The 26,083-nt window shown below is 45.9% G+C and overlaps 2 protein-coding genes across 2 annotated transcripts in view; both read right to left on the reverse strand.

Moving 5' to 3' along the window:
• ube2z (ubiquitin-conjugating enzyme E2Z) lies at positions 1-24,093 on the reverse strand. Its single transcript, XM_079519867.1, has 7 exons — positions 23,062-24,093; positions 20,757-20,829; positions 10,405-10,592; positions 8,231-8,342; positions 5,495-5,607; positions 3,599-3,689; positions 1-1,050 (listed from the first exon to the last, which is right to left on the reverse strand). Exons 1-7 carry the CDS (start codon positions 23,601-23,603, stop codon positions 835-837), a joined length of 1,335 nt encoding a protein of 444 aa, XP_079375993.1. The 5' UTR covers positions 23,604-24,093; the 3' UTR covers positions 1-834.
• The window catches only part of LOC306936382 (uncharacterized protein), a gene marked incomplete at its 5' end in the record, with an annotated part of 450,465 nt that overhangs the window by 306,199 nt on the left and 118,183 nt on the right, over positions 1-26,083 (reverse strand). The window lies entirely within an intron of this gene.

The raw sequence follows: 26,083 nt of genomic DNA on the forward strand, positions 1-26,083 counted from the left end.
CTCTTACCCGATGGGGTGTGGGTGTGGCGGCGAACGGGCGTTTCCTCCCCGATCTCACACACGCCCCCCCAGCGTCAGCCTTCTCCAATCCTCCTCCTTCTCGTCGTTTATTTTAAGGTCAGGTGTTTAGGCATAATAGTTTCATGTCTTTTTTTTTTATATGCCACTCGGTAAGAAAAGACTACAGCAGTAGTTAGTTAGGCAAACAGAACAAAACAAACATCTAGAGATGCACCATATAATCGGTAGCGTATCGGCCATACAAACGACATCGAATCGGTCTCAAAATAATGCCCGTTATTTTCACCGATAATGTATGGCTTTGTACTGTCAGAGCAGCCAGCCTGCCTTGTCTCTGTAAGCTGTCGGCAATGAGTTCAAAATTATAAATATAATATGACAATGTAATACACCGGTACTCGGAATCGGCCGATATGACCCTGCAAATAGTCCCACATCGGTCATCATTTCAATATCGTGCAGCCACGGAGGATTACGGGCATTGTGTGAGAGATCGGGGAGGAAAATCCCGGCCGGTCGGCCTGTCGGTCGGTCGCGGTGTGGTTAGGTGAGGCGAGGCGGAGGGGCTTGGGGTGGGGGGAGGGTCAGGGCTGGGTCTGCCCTGGCTGTCAGGGGTCCGTGATGTTTTTTTTTTGGGGAGGTATTGGGAGGGGGTTTGAGGAGGTTTTTGGGGGTTTGGGGGGGGAGGAGATCAGGGCTAGGTGCTACCCTGGCTGTCGGTGTAATTTTTTTGGGGGGGGGGTTTGGGGAGGTTCAGGGGTCAGTTTTCGGGGGGGTTTGGGGGGGGGGGGGGGAGACGTCAGAGTTGAGAGGTCAGGGCTGGGTGCTGCCCTGGCTGTCCGGGTCCGTTCCGGACGTGCTGGAGTCCGAGTCCGAGTGTTCGTCGTCGTCGTCCCCGTTGTCGTCGGCCCCGCCCCCCGGCCCCCCAGCCACGGTGGGGCACTTGTCTCGTATCCGCCGGTGGGTGGCGGCCAGCCGCACCAGCACGCCCTGGTAGTCGAACCGCCCGCGCTTCTCCCCGAACGGGTCCTGGAGGAGGAGGGAGGGGGTTGGAGACATAACGTTAGTTAACAATACATAATTTCTCCAGCTTGCAGGGATCATTGGACGACCTGCTCTACCTCCTCCTGGGCACTGGGGAGTCACTAGGGAGGCCCTGGGCAGACATTGGGGAGGCACTGGGGAGGCACTAGGGTTGGGATTCGGATCCGGGTCCATTTCAGACCCGGTTCCGACATTGCGGATCCGGAGCCGGTTCCATCGTTTTTTTATTAACGGTTCCCCAAACGGATCTCATCAGTCGTCATTTAGCTCCGCTGTGTCTGTGCATTCATGCAAGCAGAGCCAAGTTACTGGGGTGACGTCACCCAACCTACATGAGTGAGTTAGTGGGGTCGGGGAGGATACGCCCACTATTCTGTGCATTCAGCGACCGCCGCGGAGCGACTGGGACAGTATGTTGAAGAGATCTCCAAAGTGTGGTTAACAGAGATGGAAATGACTCTGAGGCTGAGCACGCAAGTGCAATAAATGCGATGCTATAGTTCCCTGGCTGCAAAGGTTGTTGCAACTTGTACCAGTTGCAGTTTTGCACCACGTCCACATTGAGGAAACATCTCAAAATCAATATGCCTACACGAGTCCACAACTCACGAGAATAATCTAGGCACATCGCGTCAGTGAGCCATGCGGAAAGCCGTGCCCGCTCTCCCCGCAACTCCACCACAGCTAGCCGGCGGGGGACGAGGATGATGCAAGGCTCGTTCACTTTCCCCAAGCTAGTAACGTAATAGAAAATAAAACTACTGTCGTCTACAGAGCTTTTCATTAGGCCGCGGCGTATTGTACAACTGTTGTTAATGGTGTTAATTTAGAACGCCAATGACTCGACGTCTTTCTGTCTGATATTTTATGAATCACGTTAACTATAGTATAGAGCCAAATCAATTTGTCTGCACTTATAAGCAACTCAACTGCTTTTGATTTGGTTCTAAATTAATCGCGTGGCTGTTGAGAGCCCAGCGTTTAGGTGCATACCTCCATAGATTGATTACTTTATGAACAGTTTGCAGAAAAAAATCACAGGAACGTAGCCTACAGTTCAATACAAGGTCTGCTAAAACGATTTTATAATCCAAGAAAGCACTATGGCTTGTTTCCATTAGGGTAAGGGGTCCTTAATATTAAATTAATCTGAACATTAAAGACAACATTTGTCACCACAACAATATCATTATTGCAATGTGTACTGTAGGCTATATTTAATATACAGTACAAATTGCAATATACAGTACAAATTGCAACAATGATATTGTTGTGGTGTCTAGCTGGTGGTGGTGGTGGTGAAGTTTAAATAATAGTGCCACACTGCCACCTCATAATTGTAAAGTGTATTTTCAATAATTGAATTAATGAATGTGTGTTTATTATGTACTTGGTTAGGTTAGTTATAATATAAGCATAATCTATGTCAGAAAAAATAATATTAGGATCCGTTAAGGGAACCGTTAGGAACCGGAACCGTTAAGAGGGATCCGGGAAGGATCCGGAACCGTTAAAATCCTAACGAATCCCAACCCTAGGAGGCACTAGGGAGGCCCTGGGCAGACATTGGGGAGGAACTGGGGAGGCACTAGGGAGGCCCTGGGCAGACATTGGGGAGGCAGTAGGGAGGCCCTGGGCAGACATTGGGGAGGAACTGGGGAGGCACTAGGGAGGCCCTGGGCAGACATTGGGGAGGCACTAGGGAGGCCCTGGGCAGACATTGGGGAGGCACTGGGGAGGCACTAGGGAGGCCCTGGGCAGACATTGGGGAGGCACTGGGGAGGCACTAGGGAGGCCCTGGGCAGACATTGGGGAGGCACTGGGGAGGCAGTAGGGAGGCCCTGGGCAGACATTGGGGAGGCACTGGGGAGGCAGTAGGGAGGCCCTGGGCAGACATTGGGGAGGCACTGGGGAGGCAGTAGGGAGGCCCTGGGCAGACACTGGGGAGGCAGTAGGGAGGCCCTGGGCAGACATTGGGGAGGCACTGGGGAGGCAGTAGGGAGGCCCTGGGCAGACATTGGGGAGGCACTGGGGAGGCAGTAGGGAGGCCCTGGGCAGACATTGGGGAGGCACTGGGGGGACACTGGGCAGAAAGAGTTTTTTTGTTTGTTTTTTGACGCCCCCCCCACCCATCGGTGAGCCCCGTGAGCCAGTCTTTTGAACGACTCTTTGAAAGGAACGGATCCCAGAGAGCCATAAATCCCATCTCTAGTTTTCGGTCGCCGAGTCTCACTGTAAACCGACTGCCTTCACTACCAAAGGAATCACCCTTTCAGCTTGACCTTTGACCTTTCAGCTTGACCTTTGACCTTTCAGCTTGACCCGTTATTATTGTATCAATTAAAGTGACATCATGTGCTCTAATACCAGCAACTTGAAAGTCAAAAGCCTCCACGGAATCCGAGGCTTACATAACTCTGTGCTCCAAGGCAGCTGTGTGTGTGTGTGTGTGTGTGTGTGTGTGTGTGTGTGTGTGTGTGTGTGTGTGTGTTGACAGACAGACAGACAGACAGACAGACAGACAGACAGGTACCTGCATGCTCTGTCCTTGCAGGTAGACTCTCTCCTTGCAGACTGTCTCGTAGAAGTCGTAATACTCCAGGAAGGACTTCTCCATCACGCTCCTGAAAACAACATCATCATCATCATCATCATCGTGACATCACAGTGTGTCGGAGAATGGAGGGATGTGATTGGGAAGTATTAGGGCTGATTGTTCATTGGTCCAGGACTCCAGAGTGGCCAGTACCAGAGCCTTAGATATAGACAGGCAAGTACCAGAGCCTTAGATATAGACAGAGTTACACAAACTGCGTTCACTTCATGGGGCTTCAGTCCAATGGCGGCTCTCCTACATAGACTTCTATTGAGAATGGGGACAACCAACTGGGACAAGTCCTGGACCGGAAGTAGGCAGTAGGCAGAAATGCATTGCATTGAAATGCATTGGAATCAAAGCACTCAATAACAGATAACTAATTACTGGGAGAGTGCAATACTGCAACACTTGAACCTTGATATATTTGCACAGTGCAGGTAGGATAATTATTTGTTGTACTATGAACTGTATTTTTTGTACTATGAACTGTGTATGTCTGTCTCTTGGTGACCAAGAATTGAATTGACCAATTCAGAATTGAATTGAACAGCCCAGCTTTAATGATCTTAAATCCCTTTATTTTAGATTGTTTTGTAGTAATAGTACAACATAAACATTAAAGAGACTTTAGTTGTTACTGTACAATACTTTAAAACAGTTGTCATGTTGCACACATGCTTTAAAATAGCTCTTATTTGCGCCGCCCTCGTTGAAAACAATGTATTTCCAACTCCAGGTTGTCTCAGTTCAGGCTGCATGAACAGCGCTCGAGCGCTCGGTTTCTGCCCCCTCAATGTCATAACTCTTCTATTAGATGGCTCTGGGAAGTACACGGTACGGTATATTAACCCATTCAGGCCTGACGTCGAAATAAAAAAAACGTTCGCTCTGAAAGAATATATATTCCAAGATTTGTGCCGCATTTTTACGATTTTTCAAAAATATCAGACCTACAAGTTCATAGCTTGTAGATCTGCTATTTTTCAATAGCTAAAGTATAACATAATGCTTAGTTAAAACACCAAAAGGGGTTCCCGCCCAGAATGGGTTTAAAGCTATAATATGACACACATGCGTCCTCAGGTCTAAATGGGTTATCATTTTGGCTATCCTGAAAATCCATTTGGCAGATTTCGTCGCACTGAGGTGTGTCGAACGTAGCCGGTTGGACAGCTTATGAATAAACACTATTCATGAACGTTTGAGACCTTGTATAAAATACTCTGCTCAAGGAAAATAAAACATGACATATAGCACATCATTGTCTGCTGTGTTGCCATCAATGTGTACACGGTGTGACTTTATAGAGGTATCTAAAGAGCACAAAGTACGTGTTTGAACATGCCAAGTATCGCATTCGCGAGACTGTCCATCGTTTCCTGCCTGGCAACCAAATCTTGCGATACCTCCGAGACAGTGTATTGAGGTAGAGAGACATAGAGAGAGAGACAGTGTATTGAGGTAGAGAGACAGAGAGAGAGACAGTGTATTGAGGTAGAGAGACATAGAGAGAGAGACAGTGTATTGAGGTAGAGAGACATAGAGAGAGACAGTGTATTGAGGTAGAGAGACATAGAGAGAGAGACAGTGTATTGAGGTAGAGAGACATAGAGAGACATAGAGAGAGAGACAGTGTATTGAGGTAGAGAGACATAGAGAGACATAGAGAGAGACAGTGTATTGAGGTAGAGAGACATAGAGAGACATAGAGAGAGAGAGACAGTGTATTGAGGTAGAGAGACATAGAGAGACATAGAGAGACAGAGACAGTGTATTGAGGTAGAGAGACATAGAGAGACATAGAGAGAGAGGGTTTAACTGTTTGTTTACCCCAGAGCATCAGGACAGGCCACCTTCCCCTCCAGCATGTCACACACGGCCACCCTCATGGTCTCATGGCGGATACACTCGTTGTAGTTCTTACTGTCCCCCGGGTGGCGCTCCTGAGTCACACAGAGACAGAGAGAGAGAATATACTGGTTAGCGAGTGGAAAGCTAATGATTGACATGCTTTGATGCCACAGACCCAGACAGAAACATGTGAGTTGAGCAGGGTTGTGGGTGCAAACACTGCCTGGCTTCGAGGTGATGCTTGTCGTTTACACATCGCCGAGTAATTGGTTGAATACTGTAGACGTTTAGACGTGAGGCGCATTCTAAAAACGCCATCGAAACCCTGACCCTTTAACAAAATGTACTAGTACTGTACTTTGCTGGGTGTTTTATTGTATTGTCCTGAATGTATGCATTGACCTGAGCAAAACAATTTTCCCTTGTGGATAATAAAGACATCTAATCTAACCTACGATTTCCGACAAACTGTGTGTGCGCGTGTGTGTGTGCACGCACCTGTTCGAACCCAGGTTTGTTGTTGTAAGGGTTCTCAGTGTGTGTGTATGTGTGTGTGTGCGCGTGTGTGTGTGCACGCACCTGTTCGAACCCAGGTTTGTTGTTGTAAGGGTTCTCAGTGTGTGTGTGTGTGTGTGTGCACCTGTTCAAACCCAGGTTCATTGTGATAAGGGTTCTCAGTGTGTGTGTGTGTGTGTGTGTGTGTGTGTGTGTGTGTGTGTGTGTGTGCACGCACCTGTTCGAACCCAGGCTCGTTGTGGTAAGGGTTCTCAGTGTGTGTGTGTGTGTGTGTGTGTGTGTGTGTGCACCTGTTCGAACCCAGGCTCGTTGTGGTAAGGGTTCTCTGTGTGTGTGTGTGTGTGTGTGTGTGTGCACCTGTTCAAACCCAGGCTCGTTGTGGTAAGGGTTCTCAGTGTGTATGTGTGTGTGTGCGCGTGCACCTGTTCGAACCCAGGCTCGTTGTGGTAAGGGTTCTCAGTGTGTGTGTGCGTGCGTGCGTGCGTGCGTGCACCTGTTCGAACCCAGGTTCATTGTGGTAAGGGTTCTCAGTGTGTGTGTGTGTGTGTGCGTGCACCTGTTCGAACCCAGGCTCGTTGTGGTAAGGGTTCTCTGTGTGTGTGTGGGTGTGCGTGCACCTGTTCAAACCCAGGTTCATTGTGGTAAGGGTTCTCAGTGTGTGTGTGTGGGTGTGCGTACACCTGTTCAAACCCAGGCTCGTTGTGGTAAGGGTTCTCTGTGTGTGTGTGTGTGCACTAGAGACTGACATTTTGTCGGGACTCCCGCGGGACACGGGATTCCCGCGGGATTCCCGCGGGATGGGATTAATATTTTTAATTATCCCGTGATCGGGACGGGACGGGAATGAAAGTTAACGGGAGTGTGCAGGAGTGTGAATGACGTTGGTCGCGCTGCCAAGTTCCAACCAAAAGAACAGAAGCACCCATTTTTGTTGTAGTCATCTTTCTGTGAGCCAACACTCTTTTGACTTGCTGACACAGGTCAAAAGAACTACAGAGTTACCCATAATCCAGCAGTGCTAGTGCTGCCTTCCACAACACAAAAAACTCTTTTAACAGTCTTTTACAGTTTTATATGAAGACATCGCAATGCGGCCGTGTATGATTCTGCAATCTGCATCGCGCCGGTGCCGTGATTTAATCGATTATTTATAGCCAGATCATCCTGATGCATTTGTTTCCCCTGGCAGTGGCAACGTTGCAACTTTCAATTGTGATGCTACGTTAGCTACATGCTAACGCTGTTACTGTTAGCTAGCTCCCTGAACAGCTGTCTGAGCGAATGTTCAATACATCGTCTCCCTTCTTTCTCCCAACCGAGTCCCATACACCAGTGGTTCCCAAACATGTTCGTGTCAAGGACCCCCAGTTTGACATGCATTAGTCTACGGACCCCCATTTAATGCCATTTTTATTGCTGGTACCCCCAAATTATATTGTAAAATCAATCAAGTTAATTTAACTCTGAGTGTACAAATGGAACAACATTTGGTTCCATTTGTACACTCCCATAACATAATTTGTTAGACCCATAAGGGTCCATTTGGTTCCAAACTATTATTTAGCTGGGGACACCCTGGAACTCTCTCAAGGACCCCTGGGAACCACTGCCATACACATAGACTTGTACACTGAATAAATTCATATAGAGTTAAATTAACACTGAGGGTTTGTTTTATCTTAATTGACAAAGCACTTGTTAACTGTTAAGCTTTAAATTATGTTCAGGGAAAAACAGTGTCATAGGACTTAAATTAAGTGTCGGAACTGTATTTGGTAGTCAAAGTTAAATCCAACACTTTATTTTAATTTTATTGGTAGGATATCTGTCTTGAGAAGCCAGAAGTGATAGATAGATAGGCCTAGATGGATAGATCGATCAATTGCCTAATGACTAACTAAAAAAAAACTAAAAAAACAGGAGCGGGATGGGATCAGGAGTCATTCTACAGGAGTGGGACAGGATGGGATTTTTTTTTAAACTCTGGCCCAGGATTGGGACAGGACAGGATTTTTTCTGTGGGAGTGGGACAGGACAGGAGTGAAAATCCACTCCCGTGTCAGTCTCTAGTGTGCACCTGTTCGAACCCAGGTTCGTTGTGGTAAGGGTTCTCAGTGTGTGTGTGTGCGTGCGCACCTGTTCGAACCCAGGTTCGTTGTGGTAAGGGTTCTCAGTGTGTGTGTGTGTGTGTGCGTGCACCTGTTCAAACCCAGGCTCGTTGTGGTAAGGGTTCTCTGTCATCAGAGACTGAATGGAGATGAGAACTGAAGAGATGCTCTGAGCTGGACTCCATGCTGGACCTGTCCACGTCCTGCGCACACACACACACACACAACACACCACACACCACACACCACACACACACACAGTATATAGACTTTACGTTGTGAGCCAGTGGTCCTTGAGGGGGTTCCAGGTGGTTCCCAGCTAAATGATGGAGAGTTGGTTGGTAACCAAATGGACCCTTATTAGAACTTTAACTCGAGAGCATGAAATTAAACAAAATGGTTACGGGTCCATTTGGTTTCACTTCACGCTCTCAGGAGTTACATTACTGTTAAACATTTACATTTACTTAATTTACAAGAAGACTACATTTTGAAAAGAACGTTTGCCTGTTATCTCTCCTAATGTTACCAACATCAACACAGCATGGAATTGTGGACAAGATCTTATCAAACGACAACAACATTGTTTAGTTTTGGGTCCGAGAGGCTAAATGTCATCAAATGGTGGTCCGTGGCTCAAATGGGTGTGAGGGGCTAAATGTCATCAAACGGTGGTCCGTGGCTCAAATGGGTGTGAGGGGCTAAATGTCATCAAACGGTGGTCCGTGGCTCAAATGGGTCTGAGAGGCTAAATGTCATCAAATGGTGGTCCGTGGCTCAAATGGGTCTGAGAGGCTAAATGTCATCAAATGGTGGTCCGTGGCTCAAATGGGTCTGAGGGGCTAAATGTCATCAAATGGTGGTCCGTGGCTCAGATGGGTCTGAGGGGCTAAATGTCATCAAATGGTGGTCCGTGGCTCAAATGGGTCTGAGGGGCTAAATGTCATCAAATGGTGGTCCGTGGCTCAGATGGGTCTGAGAGGCTAAATGTGATCAAATGGTGGTCCGTGGCTCAAATGGGTCTGAGAGGCTAAATGTGATCAAATGGTGGTCCGTGGCTCAAATGGGTCTGAGGGGCTAAATGTCATCAAACGGTGGTCCGTGGCTCAAATGGGTCTGAGAGGCTAAATGTCATCAAACGGTGGTCCGTGGCTCAAATGGGTCTGAGAGGCTAAATGTCATCAAACGGTGGTTCCGTGGCTCAAATGGGTCTGAGAGGCTAAATGTCATCAAACGGTGGTCCGTGGCTCAGATGGGTCTGAGGGGCTAAATGTCATCAAATGGTGGTCCGTGGCTCAAATGCCAAAAGAATAATGGGCCTCGATATGAAAAAGGTTGAAAACCACTGTACCAGACGATCACTATGATACCTCTATCTCTCTCTTTCTTCTCAATCCAATTTCAATTCAATGGAGCTTTATTGGCATGAGAAAACATACGTTTACATTGTCAAAGCAAATGTGGAACAACACAATCAAGATCTCTTCTCTCTCTATCTCTCACTCACCCCAGACCTCTCTCTCTCACTCACCCCAGACCTCTCTCTCTCACTCACCCCAGACCTCTCTCACTCACCCCAGACCTCTCTCACTCACCCCAGACCTCTCTCACTCACCCCAGACCTCTCTCTCTCACTCACCCCAGACCTCTCTCTCTCACTCACCCCAGACCTCTCTCTCTCACTCACCCCAGACCTCTCTCTCTCACTCACCCCAGACCTCTCTCTCTCACTCACTCACCCCAGGATGCTGAGGCAGACCTCTCTCTCTCTCTCTCTCTCTCTCTCTCTCTCTCTCTCTCACTCACTCACCCCAGACATCTCTCTCTCTCTCTCTCACTCACCCCAGACCTCTCTCTCTCTCACTCACTCACCCCAGACCTCTCTCTCTCTCTCTCACTCACCCCAGTCCTCTCTCTCTCTCACTCACTCACCCCAGACCTCTCTCTCTCTCTCACTCACTCACCCCAGACCTCTCTCTCTCTCTCACTCACTCACCCCAGACCTCTCTCTCTCTCTCACTCACTCACCCCAGACCTCTCTCTCTCTCTCACTCACTCACCCCAGACCTCTCTCTCTCTCACTCACTCACCCCAGACCTCTCTCTCTCTCTCTCACACTCACTCACCCCAGGATGCTGAGGCAGACCTCTCTCTCTCTCTCTCTCTCTCACTCTCTCACTCTCTCACTCTCTCACTCTCTCACTCTCTCTCTCTCTCTCTCTCACTCACTCACTCACCCCAGACCTCTCTCTCTCAATCACTCACCCCAGGATGCTGAGGCAGACCTTTCCGTTGCGGTAGAAGTTGGGGTTGAAGCGGACCGTGTTGTGTCCCGTGGTGATCAGCTTGACGCGGGGCGGGTGGATGGGGTAGTCGGGGGGGCAGCGGAACAGGAACAGGAAGAAGCCCCCCTCGTAGGGCGTGTCGAACGGCCCCGTGATCAGAGCGTGGATCTGGGGAGAAGGAACCATGGGGTCAGGGGTCATCACGGGGTCAGGGGTCATCACGGGGTCAGGGGTCATCGCCAAGCATACGGGTGTTAGGGCATTAAGCCATTTAGGCCTGATGTCGAAATAAAAAACTAAAATCCTGACAGTTTTCTGAAATACCTCATGTTTCTGTATCAGTGGTGCTCAATATTTCATGTCAAGGACCCCAAGAATGATATGTAATTGGCCGCCGACCCCCATCTGAAAATATGTTGTTCCAGGAACCCCCCCAGAAGCAAAGATTTGAGTTAAAAATGTTCGCTCTGAAAGAATATATATTCAAAGATTTGCACCACATTTTCACGATTTTTCAAAAATAGCAGACCTACAAGCTCGGTGGTGCACTATGAGCTTGTAGACAGGGCTCGACAGTGCGACTAGGTACTCGCATATGCTACTAAAAATAGCACCGTGCGAGTTGTAAAATTAAATTAAATTTGTAGCACCGGTGCGACTACAGAATTTGACCATTCAATCGTGATAAAGACAAGGCAAGTGCACATTCTATAGTCGCGGTTCTATACCTAAATTTATATTTCTTAGTACGGCGGTGTCGTTCGCCAAAAAGAGCAGATCTACAAGCTAACAACGTGTCGAGGCTCAATGCAGCGTTCATTTGAAGATCTGTCCCCTTTGCTCCCACCGCCCCGCCCCGCCCCGCCCTGTGTTGCTGGCTGCTCAGTTCTCAGCAGCGGAGCGAACGCAGCAGGATAGCATGATAGCATAGAAGGAGTTGCTTGGACCCCGACACGTTGAATACTAAACTTATTTGGAAAGTTTGGAATGTTCAAACATCACTCGATATAACTTTTACCAAACATGGGTGAAACAGCGTGCAGCCGTGCACGCAAAGAGTGCACGTGCGCACGCACATGGAGTGGACGGATTGATTGATAACCAAAACAACCCTTGCTTAGCACCTCGCTTACAAAAGTGTGTGCGCAGGCTGCGCAGCGCAATATGAATGACCGACCTGTCAACTGGCTGCCGCTGGATACATAATTTTATTACTATTAGTCAGTGGCCTGCATAACGAGAAACGGAAAAAAGGCAAAGATCCCCCCACCACCTCCTTCCACCACGCCGAGGTGTATATGTACGATGTTTTGTCTGAACTGAAGCAGTCAAAGCCAAGGAGAATGTTACAATACTAATTCACCATCGAGTAGCCTCTGCACTGAATATCACACTCGCATGATAGAACAGCAGGATACAAACGGATTGTCTGTCTGTCCATGAACAACATGAAATGAATTGATGATTATCTATCTATCCATCCATCCATCCATCTGCATAAAAAACTAATAGTCTATCAGCATAAAAACAAATCGATTAGGCTATAGATTATATAAAAACAAAAAATCCAGATGAATATCAATATTGTGATCATTTCTGAAAAGATATTGTGATATAATATTTTGCCATATTGCCTCATATCACTTTATTAAAGAAAAATCACACCTGTGTGAAGTGAGGGGCACTCTTATCATCATACATCATCATGAATCATCTCATACTGGCCAATCAGAATGCCTGTTGCCTGTGATTGGTTAGCTGATTTGCTCGTTTACATATGACGTACATTTTCCTTTCAATGTCAATGGCGTTTAATGTTTTGATGTTTAATTTATGTCATATTTAGCTGAATTTTGACCTAATTTCTCCGTTCATTGTCAATGGCAAAATATTGAGACGTGTGGGGACTAAAGCTGTATATAGGAGGGCCCTCAAAAACACATTATTTGCTAACTTTTCATCGTGCTCCTAAAATAATTTGTGTGCTACTAGATCTTTCAACTTAGTAGCACACGTGCTACTTGGAAAAATGCTAAGCGTCGAGCCCTGCTTGTAGATCTGCTATTTTTCAATAGCTAAAGTACAACATTACGCTTAAAACACCAAAAGGGGTTCCCGCCTAAAATGGGTTAAGCAACTAGTCGACTATTCAACTACTCGACTAGTAAATTCACTAGTCGACCTTGTTGGTACTAGTTGACTAATAGATAAGAAAAAATAAATAAAATAAAATAAAAATCCCCCGATTTTGTGTTACATAGACAATAATGTCTAACTTGTTTCAGTAGCACCTTGTTTGTTACTGTGTGGAATGCACTTTTTCAGTTTGTTAGTTGGTTACATGTCAGTCTGTTGTCTGACTAACGTGTTTCAGAGTACCTTTGTTTTGTTACTGTGAGGACTGAGGAATGCACATTCAGTTTGTTTACAAATGTCTGTCATAGACCTGACTCACACCTTCACAACAGATTGATGTATAGCTGATGATGCATGAGACTTATTGACTGATGCAAGCTCACAATGCATTTCCAATGGGAGTCACATGGTTTGACACAACATTTGTGTTGTATGAGGGGGTGGGGGGCAGTCGAAACACAGCCGAAAGCCGTACAACACAAATGTTGTGTCAAACCATGTGAACAACCATGTAAACAAGTCTCATGCATCTAGCATCCAACAATGTTGTATGCTAGATGCAAAGGTGTGAGTCAGGCCTTACTGGTCAGTAATAGTATTGAATCCTTATGCACTGAAGGCCTTTATTTTGTATATGGCAGATGTTTACATCTTAAAATGTTACTATGTTTACAGGTTAGTTATTGATAGGTTGTCAAATACTAAACTTTACATACTTTATTATTTATTTTGGCAAATGTTAGATAGTCTTGCTGTCCTAATGCCATGTGATACTTGTTTGTCACTTTGTTTCCATTTATTTATGGAGACCACAACAAAGAACAACAAAGCACAAAGACCTTTTGGATTTATTCCAGTCATTTTTTCAGGGAAACATGCCATTGTGAATTGTGATTGATTCAATTATTTATTTGGAAAAGTACTTACTTTATTTGAAGAGTCAACTCAAAACTGTTCCTGGCTTTGTTTGTTCATAGTAGTAATGTTCACGTCAAAACTACAGGTGAATATGCATTTAAAAAAATCACACCCGTGTGAACTGAGTGGTGTAAGGTATTATATAGCCTGATCAGCTCTGATCTGACGTAATGATTCCTAATGATCATTACGTCAGATCATTACGTAATGATCTGACGTAATGAAATCACACCCGGATGTGATTTCACAACTGGCTTTTTTTGTGCAGAAAAAATGAGCATGGTTGCTACGGTCATCCAGTTCACCCGGGTGTGATTTAATTACGTCAGAAATTATTTTGAACATAGCAACCATGCTCATTTTTTTCTGCACACAAAAGCCAGTTGTAGGAGTGGTTTACACCACTCAAAAATGATTAATAATTTATTTAAAAAAAAAATATATATATATATATATATATATATATATAAAATCGGTATCGGTCTTGAGGAGCCGTAAGTTATCGATATCGGTTTCAAAAAATCAATATCGTGCACCCCTACTACTTGGACTAGTCCTGATTTGCCTTAGTGTCGTAGACTCCTAGTAAATAAGTGTCGTACATATTCTGCACTTCAACTGCCCTCCATACCTGAAACAGTCCCTGGTACTATATCCATACCCACTTAGAAATACTCAACATCCCTACTTTGCTGTTCCCATAAGAATATTCTCTGAATCCGGACGCAGGTCATTCCATTACAAAGCTCCATTTGACTGCAACAATCTTCCTCTTTCTCTCAGATCTGTGACCGCCCCCTGGCCGCTTCAGGACTTCCCTGTATTCACACCTCAAAACAACCTGTTCGTGCTACTAAGGCCCCATTTACACTGGCAGACAAATCTAGCCTGAATCAGATCTGTGCCACATCAAGATTGAAATCCGATTGGTTTAAATGGTCACATGACTCATTTAGACAAATCAGATTCCAATCTGGATGTGGCTCAGATCTGATTCAGGCTGGATTTGGCTGCCAGTGTAAATGGGGCCTAACACTGCCCGTACTGCCGCTTACTTCTGGGGGGGGGGGGGGGGTGGGAGAGGACGAGCAAGCTCACTGTATCTGTACATGTCTGTATTGTCTTATCTGTGTAACTACACTGTACTGGATGTAATGCGTTTCCCTGTGTATGGGACCCCCTCTGTACTGTATGTAATGTGTTCCCTGTGTATGGGACCCCCTCTGTACTGTATGTAATGTGTTCCCTGTGTATGGGACCCCCTCTGTACTGTATGTAATGTGTTCCCTGTGTATGGGACCCCCTCTGTACTGTATGTAATGTGTTCCCTGTGTATGGGACCCCCTCTGTACTGTATGTAATGTGTTCCCTGTGTATGGGACCCCCTCTGTACTGTATGTAATGTGTTCCCTGTGTATGGGACCCCCTCTGTACTGTATGTAATGTGTTTCCCTGTGTATGGGACCCCCTCTGTACTGTATGTAATGTGTTCCCTGTGTATGGGACCCCCTCTGTACTGTATGTAATGTGTTTCCCTGTGTACGGGACCCCCTCTGTACTGTATGTAATGTGTTCCCTGTGTATGGGACCCCCTCTGTACTGTATGTAATGTGTTCCCTGTGTATGGGACCCCCTCTGTACTGTATGTAATGTGTTCCCTGTGTATGGGACCCCCTCTGTACTGTATGTAATGTGTTCCCTGTGTATGGGACCCTCTCTGTACTGTATGTAATGTGTTTCCCTGTGTATGGGACCCCCTCTGTACTGTATGTAATGTGTTCCCTGTGTACGGGACCCCCTCTGTACTGTATGTAATGTGTTCCCTGTGTACGGGACCCCCTCTGTACTGTATGTAATGTGTTTCCCTGTGTATGGGACCCCCTCTGTACTGTATGTAATGTGTTCCCTGTGTATGGGACCCTCTCTGTACTGTATGTAATGTGTTCCCTGTGTATGGGACCCCCTCTGTACTGTATGTAATGTGTTCCCTGTGTATGGGACCCCCTCTGTACTGTATGTAATGTGTTCCCTGTGTATGGGACCCCCTCTGTACTGTATGTAATGTGTTGTGTATGGGACCCCCTCTGTACTGTATGTAATGTGTTGTGTGCGGGACCCCCTCTGTACTGTATGTAATGTGTTTCCCTGTGTATGGGACCCCCTCTGTACTGTATGTAATGTGTTCCCTGTGTATGGGACCCCCTCTGTACTGTATGTAATGTGTTGTGTGCGGGACCCCCTCTGTACTGTATGTAATGTGTTCCCTGTGTATGGGACCCCCTCTGTACTGTATGTAATGTGTTCCCTGTGTATGGGACCCCCTCTGTACTGTATGTAATGTGTTTCCCTGTGTATGGGACCCCCTCTGTACTGTATGTAATGTGTTCCCTGTGTACGGGACCCCCTCTGTACTGTATGTAATGTGTTCCCTGTGTATGGGACCCCCTCTGTACTGTATGTAATGTGTTCCCTGTGTACGGGACCCCCTCTGTACTGTATGTAATGTGTTCCCTGTGTACGGGACCCCCTCTGTACTGTATGTAATGTGTTCCCTGTGTATGGGACCCCCTCTGTACTGTATGTAATGTGTTTCCCTGTGTATGGGACCCCCTCTGTACTGTATGTAATGTGTTTCCCTGTGTATGGGACCCCCTCTGTACTGTATGTAATGCGTTTCCCTGTGTATGGGACCCCCTCTGTACTGTATGTAGTGTGTTTCCCTGTGTATGGGACCCCCTCTGTACTGTATGTAATGTGTTTCCCTGTGTATGGGACCCCCTCTGTACTGTATGTAATGTGTTTCCCTGTGTATGGGACCCCCTCTGTACTGTATGTAATGTGTTTCCCTGTGTATGGGACCCCCTCTGTACTGTATGTAATGTGTCCCCTGTGTATGGGACCCCCTCTGTACTGCATGTAATGTGTTCCCTGTGTATGGGACCCCCTCTGTACTGTATGTAATGTGTTCCCTGTGTATGGGACCCCCTCTGTACTGTATGTAATGTGTTCCCTGTGTATGGGACCCCCTCTGTACTGTATGTAATGTGTTCCCTGTGTACGGGACCCCCTCTGTACTGTATGTAATGTGTTCCCTGTGTATGGGACCCCCTCTGTACTGTATGTAATGTGTTCCCTGTGTACGGGACCCCCTCTGTACTGTATGTAATGTGTTGTGTGCGGGACCCCCTCTGTACTGTATGTAATGTGTTCCCTGTGTGCGGGACCCTCTCTGTACTGTATGTAATGTGTTTCCCTGTGTATGGGACCCCCTCTGTACTGTATGTAATGTGTTCCCTGTGTATGGGACCCCCTCTGTACTGTATGTAATGTGTTCCCTGTGTATGGGACCCTCTCTGTACTGTATGTAATGTGTTTCCCTGTGTATGGGACCCCCTCTGTACTGTATGTAATGTGTTTCCCTGTGTATGGGACCCCCTCTGTACTGTATGTAATGTGTTCCCTGTGTATGGGACCCCCTCTGTACTGTATGTAATGTGTTCCCTGTGTATGGGACCCTCTCTGTACTGTATGTAATGTGTTCCCTGTGTATGGGACCCCCTCTGTACTGTATGTAATGTGTTCCCTGTGTATGGGACCCCCTCTGTACTGTATGTAATGTGTTCCCTGTGTATGGGACCCCCTCTGTACTGTATGTAATGTGTTCCCTGTGTATGGGACCCTCTCTGTACTGTATGTAATGTGTTGTGTATGGGACCCCCTCTGTACTGTATGTAATGTGTTCCCTGTGTATGGGACCCTCTCTGTACTGTATGTAATGTGTTCCCTGTGTATGGGACCCTCTCTGTACTGTATGTAATGTGTTCCCTGTGTATGGGACCCCCTCTGTACTGTATGTAATGTGTTCCCTGTGTGCGGGACCCTCTCTGTACTGTATGTAATGTGTTCCCTGTGTGCGGGACCCTCTCTGTACTGTATGTAATGTGTTCCCTGTGTATGGGACCCTCTCTGTACTGTATGTAATGTGTTTCCCTGTGTATGGGACCCCCTCTGTACTGTATGTAATGTGTTCCCTGTGTATGGGACCCTCTCTGTACTGTATGTAATGTGTTCCCTGTGTATGGGACCCCCTCTGTACTGTATGTAATGTGTTCCCTGTGTATGGGACCCCCTCTGTACTGTATGTAATGTGTTCCCTGTGTATGGGACCCCCTCTGTACTGTATGTAATGTGTTCCCTGTGTATGGGACCCCCTCTGTACTGTATGTAATGTGTTCCCTGTGTATGGGACCCTCTCTGTACTGTATGTAATGTGTTCCCTGTGTATGGGACCCCCTCTGTACTGTATGTAATGTGTTCCCTGTGTATGGGACCCCCTCTGTACTGTATGTAATGTGTTCCCTGTGTATGGGACCCCCTCTGTACTGTATGTAATGTGTTCCCTGTGTATGGGACCCCCTCTGTACTGTATGTAATGTGTTCCCTGTGTATGGGACCCCCTCTGTACTGTATGTAATGTGTTCCCTGTGTACGGGACCCCCTCTGTACTGTATGTAATGTGTTCCCTGTGTATGGGACCCCCTCTGTACTGTATGTAATGTGTTCCCTGTGTATGGGACCCCCTCTGTACTGTATGTAATGTGTTCCCTGTGTATGGGACCCCCTCTGTACTGTATGTAATGTGTTCCCTGTGTATGGGACCCCCTCTGTACTGTATGTAATGTGTTCCCTGTGTATGGGACCCCCTCTGTACTGTATGTAATGTGTTGTGTATGGGACCCCCTCTGTACTGTATGTAATGTGTTTCCCTGTGTATGGGACCCTCTCTGTACTGTATGTAATGTGTTCCCTGTGTGCGGGACCCTCTCTGTACTGTATGTAATGTGTTCCCTGTGTATGGGACCCCCTCTGTACTGTATGTAATGTGTTCCCTGTGTATGGGACCCTCTCTGTACTGTATGTAATGTGTTGTGTATGGGACCCCCTCTGTACTGTATGTAATGTGTTCCCTGTGTACGGGACCCCCTCTGTACTGTGTTTCCCTGTGTATGGGACCCCCTCTGTACTGTATGTAATGTGTTTCCCTGTGTATGGGACCCCCTCTGTACTGTATGTAATGTGTTGTGTATGGGACCCCCTCTGTACTGTATGTAATGTGTTCCCTGTGTATGGGACCCCCTCTGTACTGTATGTAATGTGTTCCCTGTGTATGGGACCCTCTCTGTACTGTATGTAATGTGTTCCCTGTGTATGGGACCCTCTCTGTACTGTATGTAATGTGTTCCCTGTGTATGGGACCCCCTCTGTACTGTATGTAATGTGTTCCCTGTGTATGGGACCCCCTCTGTACTGTATGTAATGTGTTCCCCGTGTATGGGACCCCCTCTGTACTGTATGTAATGTGTTCCCTGTGTATGGGACCCCCTCTGTACTGTATGTAATGTGTTCCCTGTGTATGGGACCCCCTCTGTACTGTATGTAATGTGTTCCCTGTGTATGGGACCCTCTCTGTACTGTATGTAATGTGTTCCCTGTGTATGGGACCCTCTCTGTACTGTATGTAATGTGTTCCCTGTGTATGGGACCCCCTCTGTACTGTATGTAATGTGTTCCCTGTGTATGGGACCCCCTCTGTACTGTATGTAATGTGTTCCCTGTGTATGGGACCCCCTCTGTACTGTATGTAATGTGTTCCCTGTGTATGGGACCCCCTCTGTACTGTATGTAATGTGTTCCCTGTGTATGGGACCCCCTCTGTACTGTATGTAATGTGTTCCCTGTGTACGGGACCCCCTCTGTACTGTATGTAATGTGTTCCCTGTGTATGGGACCCCCTCTGTACTGTATGTAATGTGTTCCCTGTGTATGGGACCCCCTCTGTACTGTATGTAATGTGTTCCCTGTGTATGGGACCCCCTCTGTACTGTATGTAATGTGTTCCCTGTGTATGGGACCCCCTCTGTACTGTATGTAATGTGTTCCCTGTGTATGGGACCCCCTCTGTACTGTATGTAATGTGTTGTGTATGGGACCCCCTCTGTACTGTATGTAATGTGTTTCCCTGTGTATGGGACCCTCTCTGTACTGTATGTAATGTGTTCCCTGTGTGCGGGACCCTCTCTGTACTGTATGTAATGTGTTCCCTGTGTATGGGACCCTCTCTGTACTGTATGTAATGTGTTGTGTATGGGACCCCCTCTGTACTGTATGTAATGTGTTCCCTGTGTACGGGACCCCCTCTGTACTGTGTTTCCCTGTGTATGGGACCCCCTCTGTACTGTATGTAATGTGTTTCCCTGTGTATGGGACCCCCTCTGTACTGTATGTAATGTGTTGTGTATGGGACCCCCTCTGTACTGTATGTAATGTGTTCCCTGTGTATGGGACCCCCTCTGTACTGTATGTAATGTGTTCCCTGTGTATGGGACCCCCTCTGTACTGTATGTAATGTGTTGTGTGCAGGACACCCTCTGTACTGTATGTAATGTGTTCCCTGTGTATGGGACCCCCTCTGTACTGTATGTAATGTGTTCCCTGTGTATGGGACCCCCTCTGTACTGTATGTAATGTGTTCCCTGTGTATGGGACCCTCTCTGTACTGTATGTAATGTGTTGTGTGCGGGACCCCCTCTAAAATGAGATGCTGCATCTCAAGGGGCTGTCCTTTCAATACGATTCTGAGCAAAACCTGGAGACTGACATTCAGACATTCACGGACGGCCACATTTGTCCACGTACTCGTATGGACATATTGATGGCACCTGGAGACAGGATTAATTAAGGGTGCGACAGTCGATCGGAAGGGATATAGTTCACCCCAAAAAATGACTTCCATTGACTCTGGCGGTCATCGAGTTCAGAACGCGGTCGTGTCCTCTTTATCCCATTCTGGACGGGAACCCCTTTTGGTGTTTTAAGCATTATAACATACTTGAACTATTGCAAAATAGCAGATCTACAAGCTCGTATAGCTCGAGCTTGTAAGGTCTGCTATTTTTGAAAAATCGTTTTTCAATCGTTTTGAAAATGGTGTGGCCCACATGTTTGAATATATTTTAACTCAAATCTTTGCTTCTGAGGGAGTCCCTGAAACAACATATTTTCAGATGGGGGTCGGCGGCCAATTACATATATTTTTGGTGGCCCTTGACATGAAAATGTTTGCGAACGACTAACGTAAAAACAGGGTTTTTTCTGAAAACGGTCAGGATTTAGAAGACGGCATTTGTCGAATGGTCATCAGGTCTAAATGGGTCATAGGAGAGGTCAGGGGTCAACTCTTACCTTGGTCATGTCCTGAGGTCAGGGGTCAACTCTTACCTTGGTCATGTCCTGAGGGTCAGGAACCACGAACATCCCTGGAGGAGGTTCTTTATAGATGGACATGATGTCTCTACACACAGAGAGAGAGAGAGAGAGAGAGAGAAAATGTGTGATAATATGCATGTCAATTGAATACACACCCACACACGACAGTTGGGGTCAAGTGTCTTGCTCAAGGACCGCATTTTGCAACACTAGATTATTTTGAATCTTATGTTGAATCAAGAGTTGTTGCAAAACCAAACTATTTTTTTTTCCTTGACAGAAAGCAGGCATATAACTCATAACGTCTCTACGGTGGTAATTCAAGCTTTTTCATACAGCTGCAATGTTGGTTTGACATTGTTGTTGTTAAATACAATCAGATAGGACTTTTCTGTTTGGATGCATCGGGCTGTCAATGGCTGGTGTTCAGTGACGTCCCTGGGGGCCAGGGGGTCTCGGGCCCCATGATGAATTGGACCTGAAGATATATATATATATATATATATATATATATATATATATATATATATATATATATATATTCGCCTCGGTTCGCCCCCATGACTATTATAAAAAAACATTTTGTCTCTGCTGGTGTTGCAACTCTAAATTCAAACACATTAAAAATAATAATCTAGCGTTGCACATCGCGGCTACACACCCAGACACTAAATCAAGTAGACTCTAGTGGCTTTAGTCTATCGTAGCCAACGGTCATGTACTTTGACTAGATTAGAACTACATTCATGGGAGGAAGAGTTCAAACGTTTATACATGACAACTCCTTATTAAAACGTAAGTAATTACAAGATAGTTTAATCCATTTTGGGCGGGAACCCCATTTGGTGTTTTAAGCATTATGTTATACTTTAGCTATTGAAAAATAGCAGATCTACAAACTTGTAGGTCTGCTATTTTTGAAAAATCGTGAAAATGTGGCGCAATTTTTTGAATATTCTTTCAGATTTTTAACTCAAATCTTTGCTACTGAGGAGGACCCTGGGAAGAATATTTTCAGACGGGGGTCGGAGGCCAAATTCATATAATTTTTGGGCGTCCTTGACATGAAAAAGGTTGAGCAGCACTGACACAGAAAAATTGTTTTTTCAGAAAACTGTCAGGATTTAGAAGACATTTGTAGAATCGTTCCCAGGTCAAAATGGGTTAAACTATGCTGGTGACAGCCTGTGTAAAATGCACTGCTGCTATTGGACTAAACTGTCCCTTATGGTGTAACTTCCCTAAGTAGCCTCTAACCAAGAGATGAGTAACTTTTTTTTGGTGGGAGAGAGAGGATTTCTGGTTTAAGATAAACTATATTAAAAAGACTATATTAAAAAGGGAAATGTAGTCAAATAAATGAAGTCCCTGACAGTTATGTTAATTACATCCTACACATAATTCTACATTCTGTGGGTTATTGCTCAGAGTCCAATGATCATTATAACAATGTGAAAGAAGATGTTTAAAAATAAGTAGAAACGGTTGTATGCGTGGACATCAAAATGTGTTTTGTTGATGTGGTTAGAGTTGTCTCGATACCATTTTTTTTCAGACCAAGTACAAGTACTTCATTTTCAGTACTCCGATACAGAGTACCGATACGAGTACTTTATTTTTGTTGCGTAAACAAAGACTTATTATACCACCTTTTCCTCATAGATGCAGATGGGTCTCTGATCTACACTTGTCAGTTGTGATTTGCTGCAGTGTTGGGTCAGACTTGCTCCCGTTGCATTGATCGTTCAGCCTACTGTCAATTGGATGTTTTAGTACTCGGGTCAAAGTACCGGTTCTGAGTACGAGTACTTGAGGGTGGTATCGGCCCGGAACAACTCTAGATGTGGTGTCATTAAAATGACTGTCGACATGGCACACTGAGTAATTATAGAAAACAGAAACATGGCACTTTATTTCAAAAAGGTTGCAGATCATAGCCGCAATTTGCAACACTAGATTTTTTTGCAACACCTTTTTTTATATATATATATATATATATATATATATATATATATATATATATATAGAATGTGTTGAATATAGAGTAGCAACACCAGCCATTGACAGCACATCCAAACAGAAAGTCCAATCTGATTGTATTAAACGACATTAAACTCACAATTATCCTCTGAAAAGTGTTTGTTTCATACAAATCCACCGTAGACATGTTTATGAGCTACATACTTTCGGTCAAGAAATTGGTGACATTATTGGTGTTGCAATTCTAGATTCAACCCATTAAAAAAAATGTGATGCAAATTTTGGCTAACACACGCACACACACTTAAAGAACATGTACATCATCATGTTTTTTTACCTCTTGATCCTGAGGATGCACTGCTGGGACGCCCTCTCGTTGTCCCAGTCGGTGCTGAGCGTGGGGTCCCAGGACGTGGCGTGGATCTGGGACAGCAGACCCCCGGCCCCTGCGACCCCCGCCACCCCTCCTCCGACCCCGGCGGGGAGAGGCGAGGCTGCTGCGGCGGCGGCCACAGCGGCGGCGGCGTGGTGGTGGTGGTGGTGATGGTGGTGGTGGAGGAGGGTCGGTGCCACGGCCGCGACGGGCGGCTGCTGGGGAGGAGGTGGAGGTGGTGGCTGTGAGCCAGAGCCGGGGACTAGTGGCGTGCTGCCGCCCGTGAATGATGTGGAGGAGGACACCATGGCCGGAGGAGGGGTGAGGCCGAGGAGGAGGCCACCGCCGCCGGCCGGGGGAAGGGAGGAGGAGGCCGGGGGGAGAGGCTGTCCGTGTCCCGGTGCTGCTGTTCCCCCGGTCAGGGGCATCGGGGCCCCGTTGCCCAGTAGGCTGGACACGCCGTTGCTGGTGGTGCTGGACTCTTCTCCTCCGAAGCTGTCCGCCATTTGTAAACGATTTTGTTTTGTTTTAATAATAAGATTAAACTGATGTGTTGATAATAGCAGCAGCAGGTTGTCTGTCTGGTTGGTTGGTTGTTTTTTTTCTCGGCTCAGAGCAGCTGGTGGCTGCCGGGGAGGACGAGGCACAGAGCGGATAAGAAGGCCACTACTAGTCCCCCTGCCTCCTCCACCTCCTCCTCCACCCACAGCAACATGACGGTGCTGCTGCTGCTACCAAAAAAACTACCAAACTACTGGCAACGGCCCTCCTAAAAACACAGCGTTGAAATGAACACGGTTAGCGGCTGCTGTGTAGAACCAAATGGACGCTGCAACGGTGACGGTGTTCGTTGGAGGGTCGTGTGGAATATTTAGAGAGGTTTTTTTAGAGAGAATAAATGATGTTGTTGTTGTTGTTCTGTGAGGAGAGAGCGAGAGAGGGGTTAGTTTTTTTGGACGTTCCTCTTCCTAGGTCTGTCTGAGGAAGGATGAGTCACGCGACGTCACGGCTGTGCCCATTTGTCAGCCTTCTGATTGGTCCCTGACTGACCAACCAGCAGGCTCTTTTTCTGCCTTGTTCCGCCTTGTTTATATTTTCATTTTTTGGGAAACACTAAAAACAAACATGATATGCCCTGATTTGGTAGAAATCTGATCGTGGTAGATTTGGTAAAAATAAAAATATATTTATTTTCGGCAAAGGGAAAATACCATAGTATGAAAAAAACGTACTCTAAGGAAAAAACCCACGGTTTTTCCGGGTCTTATTTGACGTCACTGACGTAGCCTTGGTGCATTCGTTCTAGTAAGTAGTTCCAGGAAACAAGTTGAGCCTCTCCAAACATGATTTGTTCCGCATGGGGAACCTTTTGCCCCGAACACCGCACAACCCACCACGTGACCCAAGAGAAACATAAAATGCAGATTTACTTTTTTACTTGTACTTTTTTTTTAGCAGATCTTGATTATATCTACAGACATTAATTGAGGCAAAAATGAGGCAACTTTAAGCACCAATCAATCACCAATCAATGGGCAACACTTGTTTTTATTGATTGATCGAATACTTTATGAAGTGTGTTCAGATTGTACATATGGGCATAGTTTACAATGATTGTTAAAATGATAACATTATAACACAAATAGCCTACTATAGGCATAAGGGGCTCAATTGTTTCCATTGTGGTCCTGTGTATTCAATTAATTAAGACATTTAAAGACAGATTGATTGATTGATTGATTGATTGATTGAATATAGGCCTACTATATTAACAGTCATTCAGTTATAAGTATTCAATAATATGAAATACAATACATATACAATAATAAACATCATCATAAATCATACATATTATTAATTTGTAGCAAAGTGTAGTGTGGTATAATGTATATAAGTGTATACGTTTTAAAACGGACGGAAAAGTTAAAATATCCTGGTCTGACTTTTTTCAAAAGGAGGGCAGAAAAGTACCCAGACATGTTGTTTTGGGCGAGCCATTAGGTATCAGCAGTCATCCACTGCCACCTTGTGGCCACTTTGTACGCAGCAACTGATGGGAAAAACGTTGCGTTGCTGTTTGGTTGTCTAGTACAGTGGTTCCCAAAGTGGGGTCCGGGGACCCCCAGAGGTCATTGAGGGAGTTCCAGGGGGTCCCCAGCTAAATGATTGTTTGGAACCAAATGGACCCTTATGGGTCTGTAACTCTGAGAGTGTACAAATGGAACCAAATGGACCCGTTGTAGCCTACACTCCCAGAGTTAAATTAACATTGATTTTACAATATAAATTGGGGGTCCCAGAGATAGAAATATCATTAAATAGATTAATGCATGTCAAACTGAGGGGTCCTTGAAATTAAATGGGTTGAGAATCACTGCTAGAGCCGTAAAATTCTTCTGGGGTCCCTGGCATAGCTTTTCACATGGGGGTCCGCGGGCTAATTGAGGGTCCTTGACGTGAAAAAGTTTGGGAACCTCTGCACTAGTAAATGCATTCTATATATGTTTCTGTTATTTTCCTTTTTTATATTAAGGGCGGGAACCCGTTTTGGTGTTTTAAGCATTATGTTGTGCTTTAGCTGTTGAAAAATAGCAGATCTACAAGCTCATAGCACCGCGCGCTACAAGCTTGTAGGTCTGCTATTTTTGAAAAATAGTGAAAATGTGGCACAAATCTTTCAATATATATTCTTTCAGAGCTTTTTAAACTCAAATCTTTGCTTCTGGGAGGGTCCCTGGAACAACATATTTTCAGATGAGGGTTGGCGGCCAATTACATATAATTTTGGGGGTCCTTGACATGAAAATGTTTGTGAACCACTGACATAGAAACATGTTTTTTTTAAACTTAGATTTAGAAGGGATTTGTAGAATCGTTTTGGGTGGATTTTCAGTGTTTCGGGCATCAATGCTCAAGGGATATCATTGGGCACCCTCTTGAATTCTTAATGACATAGTAAAATGTTGAAAATGAGTGGAATGCCCCT

Source organism: Electrona antarctica, assembly GCF_951216825.1.
Source record: "Electrona antarctica genome assembly, chromosome: 14".
Taxonomy (NCBI): domain Eukaryota; kingdom Metazoa; phylum Chordata; class Actinopteri; order Myctophiformes; family Myctophidae; genus Electrona; species Electrona antarctica.